Source organism: Hyaloscypha bicolor (assembly GCF_002865645.1).
Source record: "Hyaloscypha bicolor E unplaced genomic scaffold K444scaffold_57, whole genome shotgun sequence".
Classification (NCBI taxonomy): Eukaryota; Fungi; Ascomycota; class Leotiomycetes; order Helotiales; family Hyaloscyphaceae; genus Hyaloscypha; species Hyaloscypha bicolor.
In genome coordinates, this window is record NW_020194559.1 from 369,787 (window position 1) to 385,419 (window position 15,633).

Genomic DNA, 15,633 nt, shown 5'->3' on the forward strand with positions numbered 1-15,633 from the left:
TGTCATTTTGGTTCTAGATGCTTGAAGCTCATGATACTCCACATCAAAGTCAGGATGGCCTCAGGCGAGGAAATGGAGGTATGCATGGAGTACAAGAAGACAGCATCGCACTCCCGTTGTATCTCTCTTGTTCCGTTCATCTTATCGACAAACATCTTGGCATCTTCGTTTCCTTACATTCTTTTCGACAGTTTCTGTCACTTTCACTCGTTTTGCAATTTGCTGCTATCACGCTCTCTGATCTTTAATAATGAAGGTTGCCACGGCTTTCCTGGCATCCGCCATTGCTCTCTTCGCGAATTCTGTTACCGCTAGTGTCATTCCTATCGGAGACGTCTCGGTGGTGGAGAATGGTAATATCAAGCGCCAATCTTGTGTCAACACTGCTACATCGAGAGAGTGCTGGGGCGATTACAGTATTGACACTAACTGGTACGTCACACCCCTGCTACCTCAATACCCCCCCTCAAGTGCATTGAGGCCAGTGCAGAGAGTCGGCTGTTTCCGTACTGCATTCACAGGAGCTGGGCGAAGCTAATCAAATCATTAGGTACGATGTCACTCCTGATACCGGAGTTATCAGAGAGTACTGGTTATCGGTGGTGAACACAACATTGGCACCAGATGGGTACGAGCGTTACACCATGACTTTCAACGGCACCATTCCGGGTCCAGCGCTCATTGGTGATTGGGGAGATACCTTTGTCATTCACGTCACCAACAACTTAGAAAACAACGGTACCGCCATTCACTGGCATGGTATGAGACAACTGAATAATACCGAGTTTGATGGAGTAAGAGTCATCTCCCTTGTTCGAGAATGTAAGCTTACATCTAAAAGGTTCCTGGAGTAACACAATGCCCACTCGCTCCTGGAGAGTCTTTGACTTACACCTTCCCTGCTACCCAGTATGGGACCACCTGGTACCACTCTCACTATGCCCTCCAATATGCTGAGGGTCTTTACGGTCCGTTGATTATCAACGGTCCAACTACCGCCAACTATGGTGAAGATCTTGGTGCTCTCATGGTTGCTGATTGGGACCACACTTCTGTCTTCAAGCTGTGGGACAAAGTCAAAACTGGGGGGCCACCTTCCCTCGATAACACGCTCCTAAATGGCACAAATGTTTATGACTGCACTACCAGCAGCGATGCGGCCTGCCTTGGTACTGGTAAATACTTTGAAGTTGTCTTTGTCGAAGGCACCAGCTACAAGCTCCGAATTATCAACGTCGGCACAGATATGCATTTCCGATTCCAGATCGATGCTCACAATTTCCAAGTTGTTGCTATGGATCTTGTTCCTATTGTACCTTACACTACTGACAACCTCCTTGTCGCAATTGGCCAACGTTATGATATTATCGTCAATGCCAATGCGACCAATGGTGGAGACTTCTGGCTTCGTGCAGTTTGGCAGACTAGCTGCGGCAGCAATCTCAACGCGGCAAAGTCACTCGGAATAGTTCGTTATAATGCCTCATCTACAGCTGACCCTACTACCACACCGGCAACAACGTATGCCAGTGCCTGTACCGATGAGCCGCTCGCAAGCCTTGTTCCTTACTACGCAATGAACGCCACGGCTAGCACACCAACTTCCATCGCCATCTCCAGTGTCGCTGGCTCCTGGGAGATCAACGGCGGCACTCTACAGCTGAACTGGTCCGATCCTACGATCCTCATGGATTACCAGAATGAGTCGATCTTTCCTACTGACTACAACGTGTTTCCTTTGCCAACGGCCAACGTATGGGTTTCCTTCATCATCACTGCTACCGGCCCCGGCGCAGCTCACCCAATCCACCTCCACGGCCACGACTTCTGGATTCTTGGTCAGGCGTCAACGGCTTACAGCGCTACAACTACCGTCCTCAACTACAACAACCCTCCCCGTCGTGATGTTGCTACTCTCATCCCGGGTGGATATCTTGCCATCGCTTTTATCACTGACAACCCGGGCTCGTGGCTCGCGCATTGCCATATCGCTTGGCACGCGTCTGAATCGCTTGCTTGGCAGTTTGTGGAAAGAGAGAGTGAAATCACTGGGACTCTCACCAGCGCAGATACATTCCTAGATACTTGTGCGTCTTGGGAGACTTATTACACCCCAACTGTTCCTCAAGAGGATGATTCTGGAATCTAAGAAAGATTTGTAGTCTTTTGCTGCTCTTCTTGGTTTTAATTTAGCATGGCTGTTAGTTCTTGTATTTAAATTTCAGGGTTTAAGGCGCTGAGCAAGTGGGTGAAGCGATTCGGATCAAAATTATGCTCTAGATCCTCCTGTATCTTTAACACAGTCATCGCTCCTTAGGTGCTAATAATGGGAGGAGAGAGAAGATAACTAAAGTGAGTAAAAAGAATCATATGAAACCGAGAAGTCAAGTCTGCCGAGAGCCAAGGAGGGGTAATAGGGGGGACACGTGACGAGACAGTCGTATTATCTCACAGGTATTTCCTTAACTTACGAATTTCAACTTCCCATTTCATCACTGTCTCCCGGCGAGAGAAAAATCGGTTTTTAGCTTGGGCGAAAAGTGGGTTTGGGCGGTTGGTGGGTGAACCCTTCTATCTTTGGGGGTTTCAGGAGGGGTTGATGGCTGCAAGGTTTGGCTTGTCGATCGCGAAAAAAGGGGTACTTTAGCTAAACCACTGAGATTTGACGACACGGAGACATTTTCTTTGTGCGGTAGCTCGGGCCGTAAAACCTGTTGGTGCGGCTGGCTGCTGGCAGGATCCAAGTGTTGAGAGATGAAGAAACTAAGAACTCAGTGTGAAAGTCGAAATTTGAAAAATTAATAAATATACTGTTTTAAATATATCAAGTCATTGGTCAAAAATTCCCGCCCTGCTCTAATGAGCTTGTTGGGGAAAGAAATGAAGCTGACGTCTCCCATTTATTGAACCGTCGGCCAAAAAGTGCCAGATGAGCTGGACGGTCGTTTTTGGCCGCACGCAAGCTCGCACATCTCGAAACTAGAAAAGGTGATTGATAATCTTACAAGCGATTTTGACAAACAATCAATGCTCTGCCGATTTTATTTTCCACGTCAATCGACTTCCGAGGAATAACTCAAAGGTTGCCTTTGGAGCTGGTTGAAAGATGTCTTCTGTTCAAGTCAAGGTGAACCAGACCAAGCTCAGTCTTCATTCCATACAACTTCAATCTATACATCTCCAATCCAATCAGGCTCAGCACAAGTCGCTCTAAGCCATAGAATCAGCTCTAGGAGAGATATTTTCAAGCCACTTGGATCTAGTTCTCATCTGGCGGCGGAGAGGTCCGAAGACAGGAATCAGGTATGCATAAGGTGGCAGATTATACAGGCAGCAAGTCTACCACTTTTGCGATTGCTTTCGGGTGGCATCTTGCCGAAAACTGGATGCAGAAGTCTCCGCCGGGTCTTTGAATCGTGGATATCCAGTTGATATGCTCAGCCCTACGCCACAACAAGCCAACCTGAATGGAGTCGGAATATGCCAACCAGTCAAAATCAAAATTTACAAAAGCCACCTTTCCCAGGCCTACTGCATTTGAACTTCTCAACGGGAGATGCCGTCTGAGAAATCGCAGCTTATTTGTTCGTCATTCAAATTGTAGAACCCGGGTCCAGCACTCTCCGCGCCATGAGCCACCTTGCTCAGCTGGATCACACGAGAAAAGAACTCACACTCATGGCTTCGTGATTTAAGGAAAGAAGCAGGTATGAAACTTCAGGGTCCTGGAGATTTCAATTTTCAATTTTCTAGCTAACAAAAGCTTACTTTACACATTAGAAGTTGTGTCACAGCGTGAGAACCATGCATCTTCTCGCAACCTCCACCTTACTGGCAGTCATCATAGCAACAACCTCCGCAGCACAATACAAAAACTACACCGAATTCGACCTCTTCAAAAACACAGGCTTCGTACCTTGTCCTGTCAACGCCAAAGCCACAAACGATGCATCTACCACTGATTTCGCTGCCTCTCGTTGGGTCACCACCCAAGAACAAGTCTGCAGATACATGGCCGGAACCCCGATCATAATTCCTACAACGCCATCTCAGACAGCTTTCTTTCCATGGTATCCGACATACCTTCTCCAAGCTGTATCGCTTTCCCTATCCTATCTTGGTCTCTGGCTCACCTTACGGAGTATGACCAAGCAGCAAGGAACCCCCTCGGTGCGAATCCCTCGTCTATTTTGGATTCAGTTGCCGTTCGATGCCGTCCGTATTATTGCCTTCCTCTTCAAAGCCATCCACGGATTTGCGGATGAGAAACGCCTCGCATGGATCAACGTCCTTCTATGGCTTCTCCCATTCACATACGTCTTCATCACCCTTCTAGCAGCTCAAGAACAGAGCACGTCACGACAATACGTTTACACACCCACTCCCCAAGGCCTAGAGTTCCAAACTTCAGACCACCCGGAACACAAGATCCAGTCCGCCACCGAAGTACAAGCGCTCTCACTCACACAACCAAAGGCATGGAATGGCATCCCAACCCGCTGGAAAGTCATCCTCATTTCCTCTATTCTCGCCACCATCCTCCTCCTCACCTTCTCTTTGGCAACAGTGATAGAACACTGGCAGTTCCGCTGGATTTCTCCCTCCACTGCGCTTGATAAACAAACATATATACCCATACCCAACGCCGTCAGCAATCCCAGTACCCTGGGACAGCTTCCGAACACCTGCCTCGAATATCTCTCCTCTGACACACTCCAGCATACAGAATTCTTCCATCAGGATAGCGAAAGAAAGGCATTTGCAGTTATTACAACTCTGCAACTTGTCTTTTCTCTCTTCTCCCTCTCTGCCATCTTTCGTGGAAACAAAACCCTGCTTTCTCGTTCCTCCCAGGTGCTCATCATCAACGCGGCGATAACGTGCCTTGGGTTATTTATACCTGCATTCGCGGTCGGCATGCTGATTGTGAAAGAGAAAGGCGCGGTTCTCAGGTTTACGAATGATCTGGAGGTAACTGGGGGTTGCACGTTTGCGTTTTTGGGAATGAAGAGGGAGGTGGGGTATTGGGATGTACCGTACGAGTTCGGGTTCAGGGTTGCAATGAGCTTTTTTGGTGCTGCGTAATTAGGGCAGCGTTGTCCTTGGAGAAGGTTTTTTTTGTTTGTTTTTGGTTTGTGTTTTTATGTTTTGTTCCCGTTTCACCATCGACAAGCGTACCCTTCACTCTCAGGACCTAGTATGTCGTTTTCAGTTTCAGAGTTTAATAGCTTCCAATATTCTACGTAAAGAATTGTTTACATCAAAATGCACTTTTTTCTGGCCTTTTTTTCTGCGGAAGAATACAATCGAATTATTTTAAGAACAGTCGGATGGATCTTGAAGATCCGTTGTCAAGATCTATGTGATACCATGAACCTAACTTCCCGGGAATTACCCTGAGGAATCAGCACTGCTATTTGTTAAGCAGCTCTGAGCGAACCATTTTGCCGTTCTTACGCACACAAGTTATGGGGCATTGCAGTTAGGTGATACAGAACATGGTGCAACTAAAAGCTCTGCCGAGAAGTTTCCCGGATTGAGCACCCCTCTAATTGCATGAGACTGGGTGATGCAGTACTTATTCACCGGGGGATGAGGATATGTTTCTTTGCATAAATACTTGTGTTACAAAATTTTATACCCCTGTCCTTCCTTTCGTCAACTCACGCTGTGCTGATCTGTCCTCACCTCCCTGCTTCGATCACTCTCGTTCTCTCTCGCCTGCCCTGAAAGGGCTTCATAAGCCGGGGCATGAAACCCCCACTATATAGTTCCTCACGTGCAGAAGCCCGGGGACCGCCATTTTCGCCACCCTCCGTGCTCTCCTCAGGAGTTGAAGCATGAGGATACTTTGGGAAGGATCCAATTTCGTCATGTGATAGCTAGGCAGTCTGGTTGCCTCCTCACCGCGTTTTTCTTGTTCATCCAGTTGATAAAGCGTATCAACAATACGAGTCCCGGTAAGCCTACTCTACACCAACACCGATTTTCCTACCCGTTGAAAGATCGCGTTTCGGTCTTGGGTGACCCGAACAGTGAAATTCCGCAGCCCAGAGCTGGCCTGCATCAGTGGTAGTAGAATTTTAGATCATCGCATAATCTACACCCACTCGGCCGCAGTCGGTGGGTTGCCTGCATAAACAGACAGGGCCGTTATGCTCTGGATCGAGGGGATGTTGACGTTTCGTAAGGGCTATACAACACTATAGTCGCAAGGCTTAATAAACTAGTACAATACGTAAGAGAGAAAAGAAAGCAATTTAATAGTTCACAAATTTATCAAAGCCTCATTTACATTCTCAGGATTTTTCTGTGTACTCATTTCTGCTAAGCAGTTCCTGTCGGATTCATTTCTCCCCTGTCTGCCTTGCTTCTTTATGCTCTGAATTTTTGTAATGATACCGAACCCGCTAATCGTACCGAAAAGGGTTGCAAAGTCTAGCATAAAAGGATTTTCCTCCCAGAGATGGAGGTCTCCTGAGCCGGGGTGGTACCAAGACTTTAGCTTCGCTACTGTAGGCTCAAAACCACCATTTGAAATTCTTTCTTGAAATGAGTGAACACGATCGCCTGGCTGACTAAATCACGACTCCTGCACAACTGTCCAAAGACAGTGGTGAGTAATTTCGGCTACTTCCAACAAGCTTGGTTCATACACCACGGAAAGCACGCAAACCAGTCCCATTTGCATCCCCTGCCCTTAGTGGTTCGATTCATGACAAAACTGTGAAGATACCTTCCGTTACCATCTGCACAGATTACACATGTTAACATGGTGCCACCAAATACCTTTGGAATTGCGGCCGATATCAGCACCAGTTTCTTCCCTAATTGTGCGTTTTGAGAACCACCGCAAGCGGCCATCCATTCGTCCGTCGGTAGAAAATTCCCCCATAGCCGAAAGTCTTACTTCTCCACACCGATTTAACCATGCATCGGTCAACTAGAAACAACACGCTTCCGACTCACCAATCTCTCGAGCTTTCAGAGCGAAATTAATCCAGCGTCCAGAATAGCAGAATCCGCTGAAGACCTCCTTAGACCTGAGACAAGCTTCTTCGCTTTCAGAGACATGTTCCCTATCAAAGAACTACCATTTGAACTTCGAGCCCTAATCTACCCACACACCTTGATTTTGCAGCACGATAACAGTGCCCCTACCTTCTTGCTTGCTCTCGCGGCTGATGATGTTCTTTACGCCGAAGCCCAGCGCATATATCGGGCAATCAATGCAATCGTTACGACCAAGAATCAAGGTGCTTTCGGGAAGCTGAAGATGAGTGAGTTGATGAACATCAGACATTTGAGATTAGTGTTCCCAGGCCCGTATGTTCCATTACTATCCCCTCCTGTTCTCGTTCATAGCTAGCCAAATAGAAACATTTCCCCTGTCTGGTCTGGCGTCTCTTTTGGTTACATCTGACGAGGGAATAGCCAAGATACGGGACCTCGCAGTTTGCAAATATATAAACCGCTCCTCCATAATAACTTCCTCAGCGCAACTCTCGATTTCTCCGCTCTGGACTCGCATTCGCGCAAACATTCCCAGAACCAGGACCAAACCTCGTACTCCGGGCCCATCGACCTCATCAAGCAGTTGCTGAGAGCTTCTGTTTGTGGCTTGTCACAAATAAGCATCAAATTTGAGCCCTGGACTGCTGCGTATGCGCCGTACACTGATTACGGCCTTGAAACCGACGTGTCTTATTACACCCAAGAGAATAGCGCTCGCAGGAAGGACATAGAAACGCTTAATAAGCATCTGGGCGTAGCAGCAAAACTAGAGAGAGTGGTGTCAGCGGATGTGGAGGAGTGTTGGGTTTGGCGTGCGGGGAAAGGTGAAGTAGGAGCGTTACGTTGGAGGGAACACCCAGAAGTTGACCCGGGAGCTGGACTAGAGGAGGCATTAGGGGGTATGTATGAGAGATCTGCAAGAGCTTGGATAAGGGACTTGTCAATTCGGAGGGAATTGTAAAAGTGTTGATATTTTCATGCGTTGATTTGTTTAAACTTGCTTATTTGTGTGTATGAATCTTGTTTAAGTGTGTTATGTAGCGAACTGGGGATCTAATGCGTTAGGGAGCTATCTCTGAAATGATCTAGGCTCAATTTTGCAACTGCGATTCATTATAATTAATATAGAAATAATTATTTCGAGGTTATTAATTGTAATACTTAATGTTTAAGCAAGGGCACAAAATTAAGCTTTAATAAGTTTAATTTTGAAGTAATAGAATTTGAATCTATAGCTATGAAAAGTCGTTTTCGTATAGTTAAAAGGCCCAAAAAATACTAGTAAATATTAATAAAAGTATATACTTATTATATAGGACATATAATTATTATTTTAACGAGTTGAAACTCGATTTATATATTTAATTAAAAGTCTTTACTAGGTTATATAACTATAAATAAGTTTATATAATATATATATATTAATAGCAAATATTAAACTAGATTTAATAGCCTAATATAGTACGGCAGGCCGTACTCTCCAAAAATCATGTTGTTTTGGCGGTTTTGAGGTTTTGGTTATATGGCAAAGGCCGCGGCCTTTTATATATGACTTGCGGAAATCACATAAGAAAGCTGGTTTTTCTGTAGTCCTAGAGAATAATCCTTTCTGGATATATAATTAATTGAGCTTTTGTATACTATATACTATTTATACTTTACTATTTACGTTTTTAATTTGTTATTTTACTATTAAGTCACGTTTTATACTCTAGTATACTTTATATAGGTTTTTGTCTTATTATAGTTTCCCTCCCATACTAATTAAGCTAGTACTTATATGAGATCGCATTCCCTAATTAGGACTAGTACTTCCGTATACCTAGTAAAACGTTAGGTAATATATATAGAGAAAACCGGAGCTTTAGAAATAGATATTAATTAGTTTATTTATTAGAACTAGTTCTTGGAATTAATTATACTCTTATATTTTACTTTATATCTTAGATTTTACTATTCCTTATTACCTTAACTACTTGTATAGTACCCTGTTATTATATGCCTTATATAAAGTAAATAAAAATTAAAAGTAAACCTTATTTAAAATTACTTATAAGTATAATACTATTGGTTTACTAGTAATATATAGTACTATTATATAGGTATGGAAATACTAATTATATTAGTTAGTAAAGTTGTTATTATTTCGAAATAGGGATTATAGTATTATAATATTAATATGCGATCTCTAAATCTGCTAAGCCTAAAGGGGTCTAGTCTACTAGTCAAGTTACTAATAGAATGCGAGGTTATATAATTATATCCTATATCTTATATCCCATTACTTATATCCCGTAACTATATATATAACTCCCAAAGAAATAGCTATACTAATACTAGAAATTCTCTAAAAATACAAAAAATAGTATTTTCCTCTAATTATATATAAATTCCCTAATCCGGCCTAGTACCAGATTTCCCAAACGCTCTATATATCTATATTACTTCCGAGGTTTTGGTTATATATTAAAGGCCGTAGCCTTTTATATATAACTTTCCCTCCTATAATATTCTCCTATCCTATATATTTATTTCCTGCCCTATTTATACTTAATCTATTTCTCTATATCTAATTATATAGTATTTGTATTAATTAGATACTTGAGGGCATTTATTAGCTTTGATTTTATTATAGAATCGGCAGGATTCAATTCTCTCTTAATCTATTTAATTTCTGTAATCTCTTATTATTTATATATCTAGTAAAGATATATTATATTAATTATTAGATACTTTTCTTGAATAGTTCCTAATTTAATAAGGCATTTATATAATAACTTCGAATCCGTATAGACTACTAGTAGTAGTTCTATTTCTAGTATTCTATTAATTATAGATTTGACTAAAGTGCCTATATTAAAGCCATAAGCCATATTATAGAGTTCCGAAGCTAGAATACTTCTAGTAATTCTCTTGTATTTAATAGAGAACTAGTAAATAATATTAGTATATCTAGTTTTATTTACTAGAACTAGAATATATCCGATTTAAGAAGAGAGATCTCTATTATTTATAAATAAAATATTTATAAAAATAATTAAATATAAGAACTTCTTTACTAGCTTTATAAATCTTAGTTCTTTAATAGTATTTTTAATTTGCTATTAAATATACTTATTAAGTACCTTTATATTAGTTTCTGAGGATTTAATAGCTTAAGTAGTAATTAATAGGTTATATAAAGCTTCTGGTTAATAGACTAATATAATATATACTTCTCTAGTATATTAGGTAATATATTAGTCCTTAATAGAGAGATCTTAATAAATAGTACCCCTATTACTTATAGTAGTAGTATTCTTTATAGAAATGGTTCGGAGGTTTTTATACTAGTATTCCTATATAAGGGTAATTCTAGTAGTATTTATATAAATAATATCTCTATTAAACTTGAGATTATAATTAATAGTAAGGTATTTATATTTCTTGGCCAAGAACTTAGCTTTTTAGAGCTTTAGTTACTTTGTTTTTATAAAATCGTTATTTCCGATAAATAGGGTATTATTAGTTTAAAGGCTAATAATTCCGAAGAGTTACTTGCTATAAAGGAGGCAAGAATTATAAGTTAACTATTTTATAGAAAGCTTATTAATATAATAGAAATAGTAAGTCTTAAACTAGTAGTTCCTAGCTTCTAGTATATTATATAATAGTTTTATAACTTTTAGAACTAAATTATTATTTAGATTTAGCTTTCTAGTAAGCTTATAAAGTGAGTTAATATAAAAATTATAGTTAAGTAAGATTATTAATTAGATATAAGCTTGCGAGATATTATATAAATATAGTTCTATAATATCTATTATTATAGTAGTAATATTAAGGATAATTCTCTGGCTAATATATTAAATAGTAAGTAATTATATTAATATTATATGTTTTTTACTATTATTATAAGCCTAGATAACTAGTCTCGACTTCTTAAATTCTTTTTCTATATTCTTATTCTTAATCTTATTAATAAACCGGAAGTTAAAGATATATATTTTCTTTAGTATCTGAGATCTAGAAGTAACCTTAAATATACTCTTTTCTAGAAGGCTAGTAACTTTAACTTAATAGGAGTTCTTATACAGGTTATTATCTTATAGGAATATTATAATATCCGGGTTCTTATAAGAGTATTCTCTATTATATTTTAGTAAAATAGCAGGAATAATAGGAGAAATCATACCTGTATTATTTTTAGTCTTATTATAAAGTTTAGAAACAGGTTCAGGTTCGGGGCTATTAGTAATAACCTTAATATTTCCTATATAAAAGGGCTTTATAGAGGTTAAGTAAAAAGTAATATTGCTATATAATAGAACTAGTATATAGTTTTCCCTATTAATGGCTACTAGCTTATATAGCCTATTCTAATTACTAGGTTAACTAGTATTTCCTTTATACTATATAAGAATATTTGAATTTAAGGAAAGTTTATAGATATTAGTAATACTAGAACTATTTCGGGTATTTAGGGTATTTATAATCTGGTATCTAGCTTAAAGCTTTTGAATTTCTACTATTACTTTCTTGAGTACTACTAATTACTATAATATAGTTAGTAATAGAATATTATATTCGGTTATTTGGGGTAAAGTACTATAAACCAAAAGGGTTAGAATAATATTATTAGGTCTAGTAGAATTATTAATAGCCTTAAAAGCCATTTAAAATATAGTATTCTTATTAATTCTATTAATTTTAACTATAATAATAAGATAAATATATTAAATCGGGCTATAGTAATATTCTATAATTCTAACGGAACTATAAGCTTCTATAAAAACGATTTTAATCTTAGTTCCTATAGTATTTATAAGCTAAATAAACTTCTTACTAGTAAACTACTTTCTAGTATCTATTATAATCTAATTAGAAGAGCCTAAATAGATATTAATCTAATACTACTTTAGGGTATCCCAAGTATATAATATACTAATATTTTAAAGCTATTAGCCGGCTTAATATCTAGTACCTTTATTAATAATATAAAGTATAGGCTTACCGGAAATATAGAAAATATTAATAATAATAGAATAGTTAAAGCTAATATTATTTCTTAGATTAAACTTAAATTATTCCGGTAATTATTCGAATTTCTGGTATTACTTATAGTACTTTATAAGATACTTAAGGGCTTCTATATTAATATTATAGCATGCTTATTCTAGTATATTTCGAAGCTTACTAATAAATAAATAACTAAAATAGTAGTATAGATATTATAATTCGACTTTTATAAGAAAGTAGAGGTTATAAATAAAGAATTCGGAAATAAAGCTTTATAAAATAATATTCTAAAGCAGGAAAAAGTATTTAAAATATTATATTTTAGGTATAAAGTATCTATTAGAAATAATAAGATAATTAGTAAGATTATTAAAATAAACTTCTAGCTTATTTATATTAGCTAAGCTAAATAGGAATAGAGTTTTTATAGATATAATATAGAATTATACTTGCCTAATTAGTATTTTTACTATTATAGATCTAATAAAAGATATAGATCTAATACTAAACTAGATATTAACTTAATTTTTAGTAGTTTCGTTAAGTTTAATACTACTATTAGTCTGCTATAAAGCTTGGAATTAGTTAGAACTAGTAGTTAAGAATCTAAAGGCTCTGGTATTAATTATAACTTTATAAAAGCAGTAAATATTATATCTTAATATATTATTAATTATAAATATCTGGGTATTTTCTATTTATTTAATAGATTCTAAAGTATAGTTTTCGCCTATTATCTAATATATAAGGAAAAGAGAAGTAAAGTTATTTATAAGAGTATTAGTTATAGGAATAGCAGGAATAGGGGCTATAGAAATAGCTAGAAAGCTCTTAACGGAAATAAAGTAGGAATTAGAGTAATATTTCTTTCCTTTATTTATTTCTACTAGTAAGGCTTTAAAAGTATTACTTACTAGTTTATCTTTACTACTTTTATTATTCTTTTCTCCTTTAAATTCAGTAATATATTATATATAAGTACTATTAAAGTATTTATTAAAGTTGCAGGTATTTCGGGATCTAAATTAGTAAATATTTCTATTCTTGAATTAAGTCTTTTTAGCCTCTTATTTCTCTAGTATATACTTTTATAAACGGTATTCGAGTCTCTTATATATAAAATATAACTTCGGAGTATAATTATTATAATTATAGGGCTTGAAATAGTTATTACGAGTTCCGAAATTATAGCTAGGTCTATATTAATAATTTCCAGACAAATAGTAATTTAAAGAATTTTAAGAATAATATTATTAATTAGTAAAATAGGTTTTAGTAGTAATTTATTACTTTTTCTTATAGGTAATAATAGACGATTAGAGCTTATTAATAAGCTAGTCGAGATTATTAGAAGAGTCCGAGATTATATATTAGTATACTAGTAAGCCTTAATAGGAGATAATAATCTTATTATATAGGAATTCGGTACTTTATAAGGCAGGAGTAAAGCTATACTATAATTTATATAGGTTATTAATTAGTATTTGAATAAGCTTAAATATTGTTTTTTTAGGGTTCTTTACTATTATAGTTACTAAGGTAATAGTATTTTATTTATCTAAATTTTAATAATAAAAACCGGGGCCTTTAAAGAAGCTATAAATATTTATATAGGCTTCTTTATATATATGGCTCGAGAGCTAGTTATTATAGAAATGGTCTTATACTAGTTCTTTTAATATAATAGGAAAAGCTCTTACTAGTACCTCTTCTAGAAGCTCTATATATTAGTAGATATTAAGAAAAATAATAAGTTTATAATTAAAACTACTATTAGTTCTATTATATTTCTATATTTCGGAATATATCTTTACTACTTCTCTAATAAGCTTCTTAGCAGAAATAGTAGATACTAATTAATAGTAGTTCGGGTTTGGTAGTAATACTAGTAATAATAAAGGTAAAAGTAATAGATAGCCTTAATTTAGAAAAAGTAGATAAATAGCTTAATTTCTTAACTGAGATTATCTAGTTCCTTTATATCTAGTTTTATCTAGAATAAAATAAACTAATATAATAGGTCCCTAAAGAAGATTTATTCTAATTGGATTATTATTAATAATATTAGCTTTGTTTTATATATTCTTTATTTCTTTTTTGGTAAGGTTAATAAAGAATTATATAATAGTAAGATTTCTATAATTCTATTTAATATAAATATTACTATACCGAAATTAGACTTAAAGATTTTATATAAATATATAGTTAATTAGACTATATACTATAATATTAAAGTTTTTGAAGTTATTCTAAAATAGATCTTATAGATTATTATTACTCTTCCTATATAAGATATACTAATATATCTTGGTAGTTATATATTCCTGAAGTTTAGTCTTTATTATAGTTACCGGATTAATACTATTCTCCTATTTTTTAATTAGTTCCTTTCCCTTATTAGTATCTATACTAAACCGAGTTCAGGTTCTTCCTAGTATATATATATGGTTTATAGTAGGAGGGGTTCAAAGGTAAGATAGTTTATAGTAGGTTTATAGAAAGGGTTCGGTAGTAAAGGTATTCAGATGCCTGGTTTAGATACCTGGTTTAGATGCCAGATACCTAGTTCAGATGCCTGGTTAAGATACCAGATATCTGGTTATTAAGATACTAGATATCTGGTTTAGATACCAGATGCCTAGTTCAGATATCTGGTTAAGATACCAGATATCTGGTTATTAAGATACTAGATATCTGGTTTAGATACCAGATGCCCAGATACCTAGTAAGGTATTAAAATAGATATTTTGCTCTTAAATATTTTCGTCTATAATAAGAAATTTAGGAAGTAAAATATTATAATTCCGGAAGAGTCTAAAGCTCGAAGAACTCGATTTAATAATAAAATCGAAATAGTAGTTAAGGAGCTTTAAGGGTATATATAGGATATATATTCCGGAGAGATATTCCCGTAAATACGGGTATTATATAAGTTAAAGAGATAGTTTCTAAGAAGGTAGTTTTGGGGCCAAAAGAAGTTGGTTTTAAAGAATAATAGAAGTTAAATAGATAAATAGTTAAATAACTAATTACTTATTAATTAGTAAGAGCTAAATATCTTTTCTATAGGCTATCGAATACTTTTATAAAGTTAATAAGTAGTTTCCCCCTTTAATATAGAATAAACTAGATTTGTCTTAGGCTATTAAATACTTTTAGGACTAATCTAAAATCTTCTCTGATTTATATATATAAACTAATTAGTATTAGTTTACTAGTAATATATAGTACTATTATATAAATATAGAAATACTAGTTAGTAAAGTTAGTAAAGTTATTATTATTCCGAAGTAGGAATTATAATATTATAGTATTAATATATAATTCCTAAATCTGCTAAGCCTAAAAGAGTCTAATCTACTAGTCGAATTACTAATAAGATATAAGGTTATATAACTATATCCCGTATCTCATATCCTATTACTTATATCTCGTAACTATATATATAACTCCCAAAGAAATAGCTATACTAATAAATATATTAATAAAACTTTATAATATATAAAAGCTAGTAATAAGAAATACCCGAAATTATATATAAAAGCTAAAGTATTAATATAACTAGTTAATACTAGAAATTACTTTAGTTTTTTTTATTAAATTTAACTTAAAAAGGCCTTA

At 36.0% G+C, this 15,633-nt stretch overlaps 3 protein-coding genes across 3 annotated transcripts; all 3 read left to right on the forward strand.

Annotated features, from left to right (window-relative positions):
- Positions 1-250: 250 nt before the first annotated feature.
- On the forward strand, positions 251-2,149 carry K444DRAFT_588319 (multicopper oxidase; the record flags this gene model as incomplete). The annotated part of the gene is made up of 3 exons (XM_024878050.1): positions 251-432; positions 551-794; positions 842-2,149. 3 exons carry the CDS (start codon positions 251-253, stop codon positions 2,147-2,149), a joined length of 1,734 nt encoding a protein of 577 aa, XP_024737815.1.
- A 1,655-nt stretch (positions 2,150-3,804) lies between these two features.
- On the forward strand, positions 3,805-5,085 carry K444DRAFT_628939 (uncharacterized protein; the record flags this gene model as incomplete). Its single annotated transcript, XM_024882979.1, has 1 exon — positions 3,805-5,085. One exon carries the CDS (start codon positions 3,805-3,807, stop codon positions 5,083-5,085), a length of 1,281 nt encoding a protein of 426 aa, XP_024737816.1.
- Positions 5,086-6,969: 1,884 nt separating this feature from the next.
- K444DRAFT_612197 (uncharacterized protein) lies at positions 6,970-8,123 on the forward strand. Its single transcript, XM_024880083.1, has 2 exons — positions 6,970-7,326; positions 7,435-8,123. Exons 1-2 carry the CDS (start codon positions 7,073-7,075, stop codon positions 7,973-7,975), a joined length of 795 nt encoding a protein of 264 aa, XP_024737817.1. The 5' UTR covers positions 6,970-7,072; the 3' UTR covers positions 7,976-8,123.
- Positions 8,124-15,633: the final 7,510 nt, after the last annotated feature.

Coding starts and splice junctions, on each gene's coding strand:
- K444DRAFT_612197 (XM_024880083.1), top strand. CDS start 7,073: ATGTTCCCTATCAAAGAACTACCATTTGAACTTCGAGCCCTAATCTAC. Junction 7,327..7,434: donor AGATTAGTGTTCCCAGGCCC/GTATGTTCCATT, acceptor ACGAGGGAATAG/CCAAGATACGGGACCTCGCA.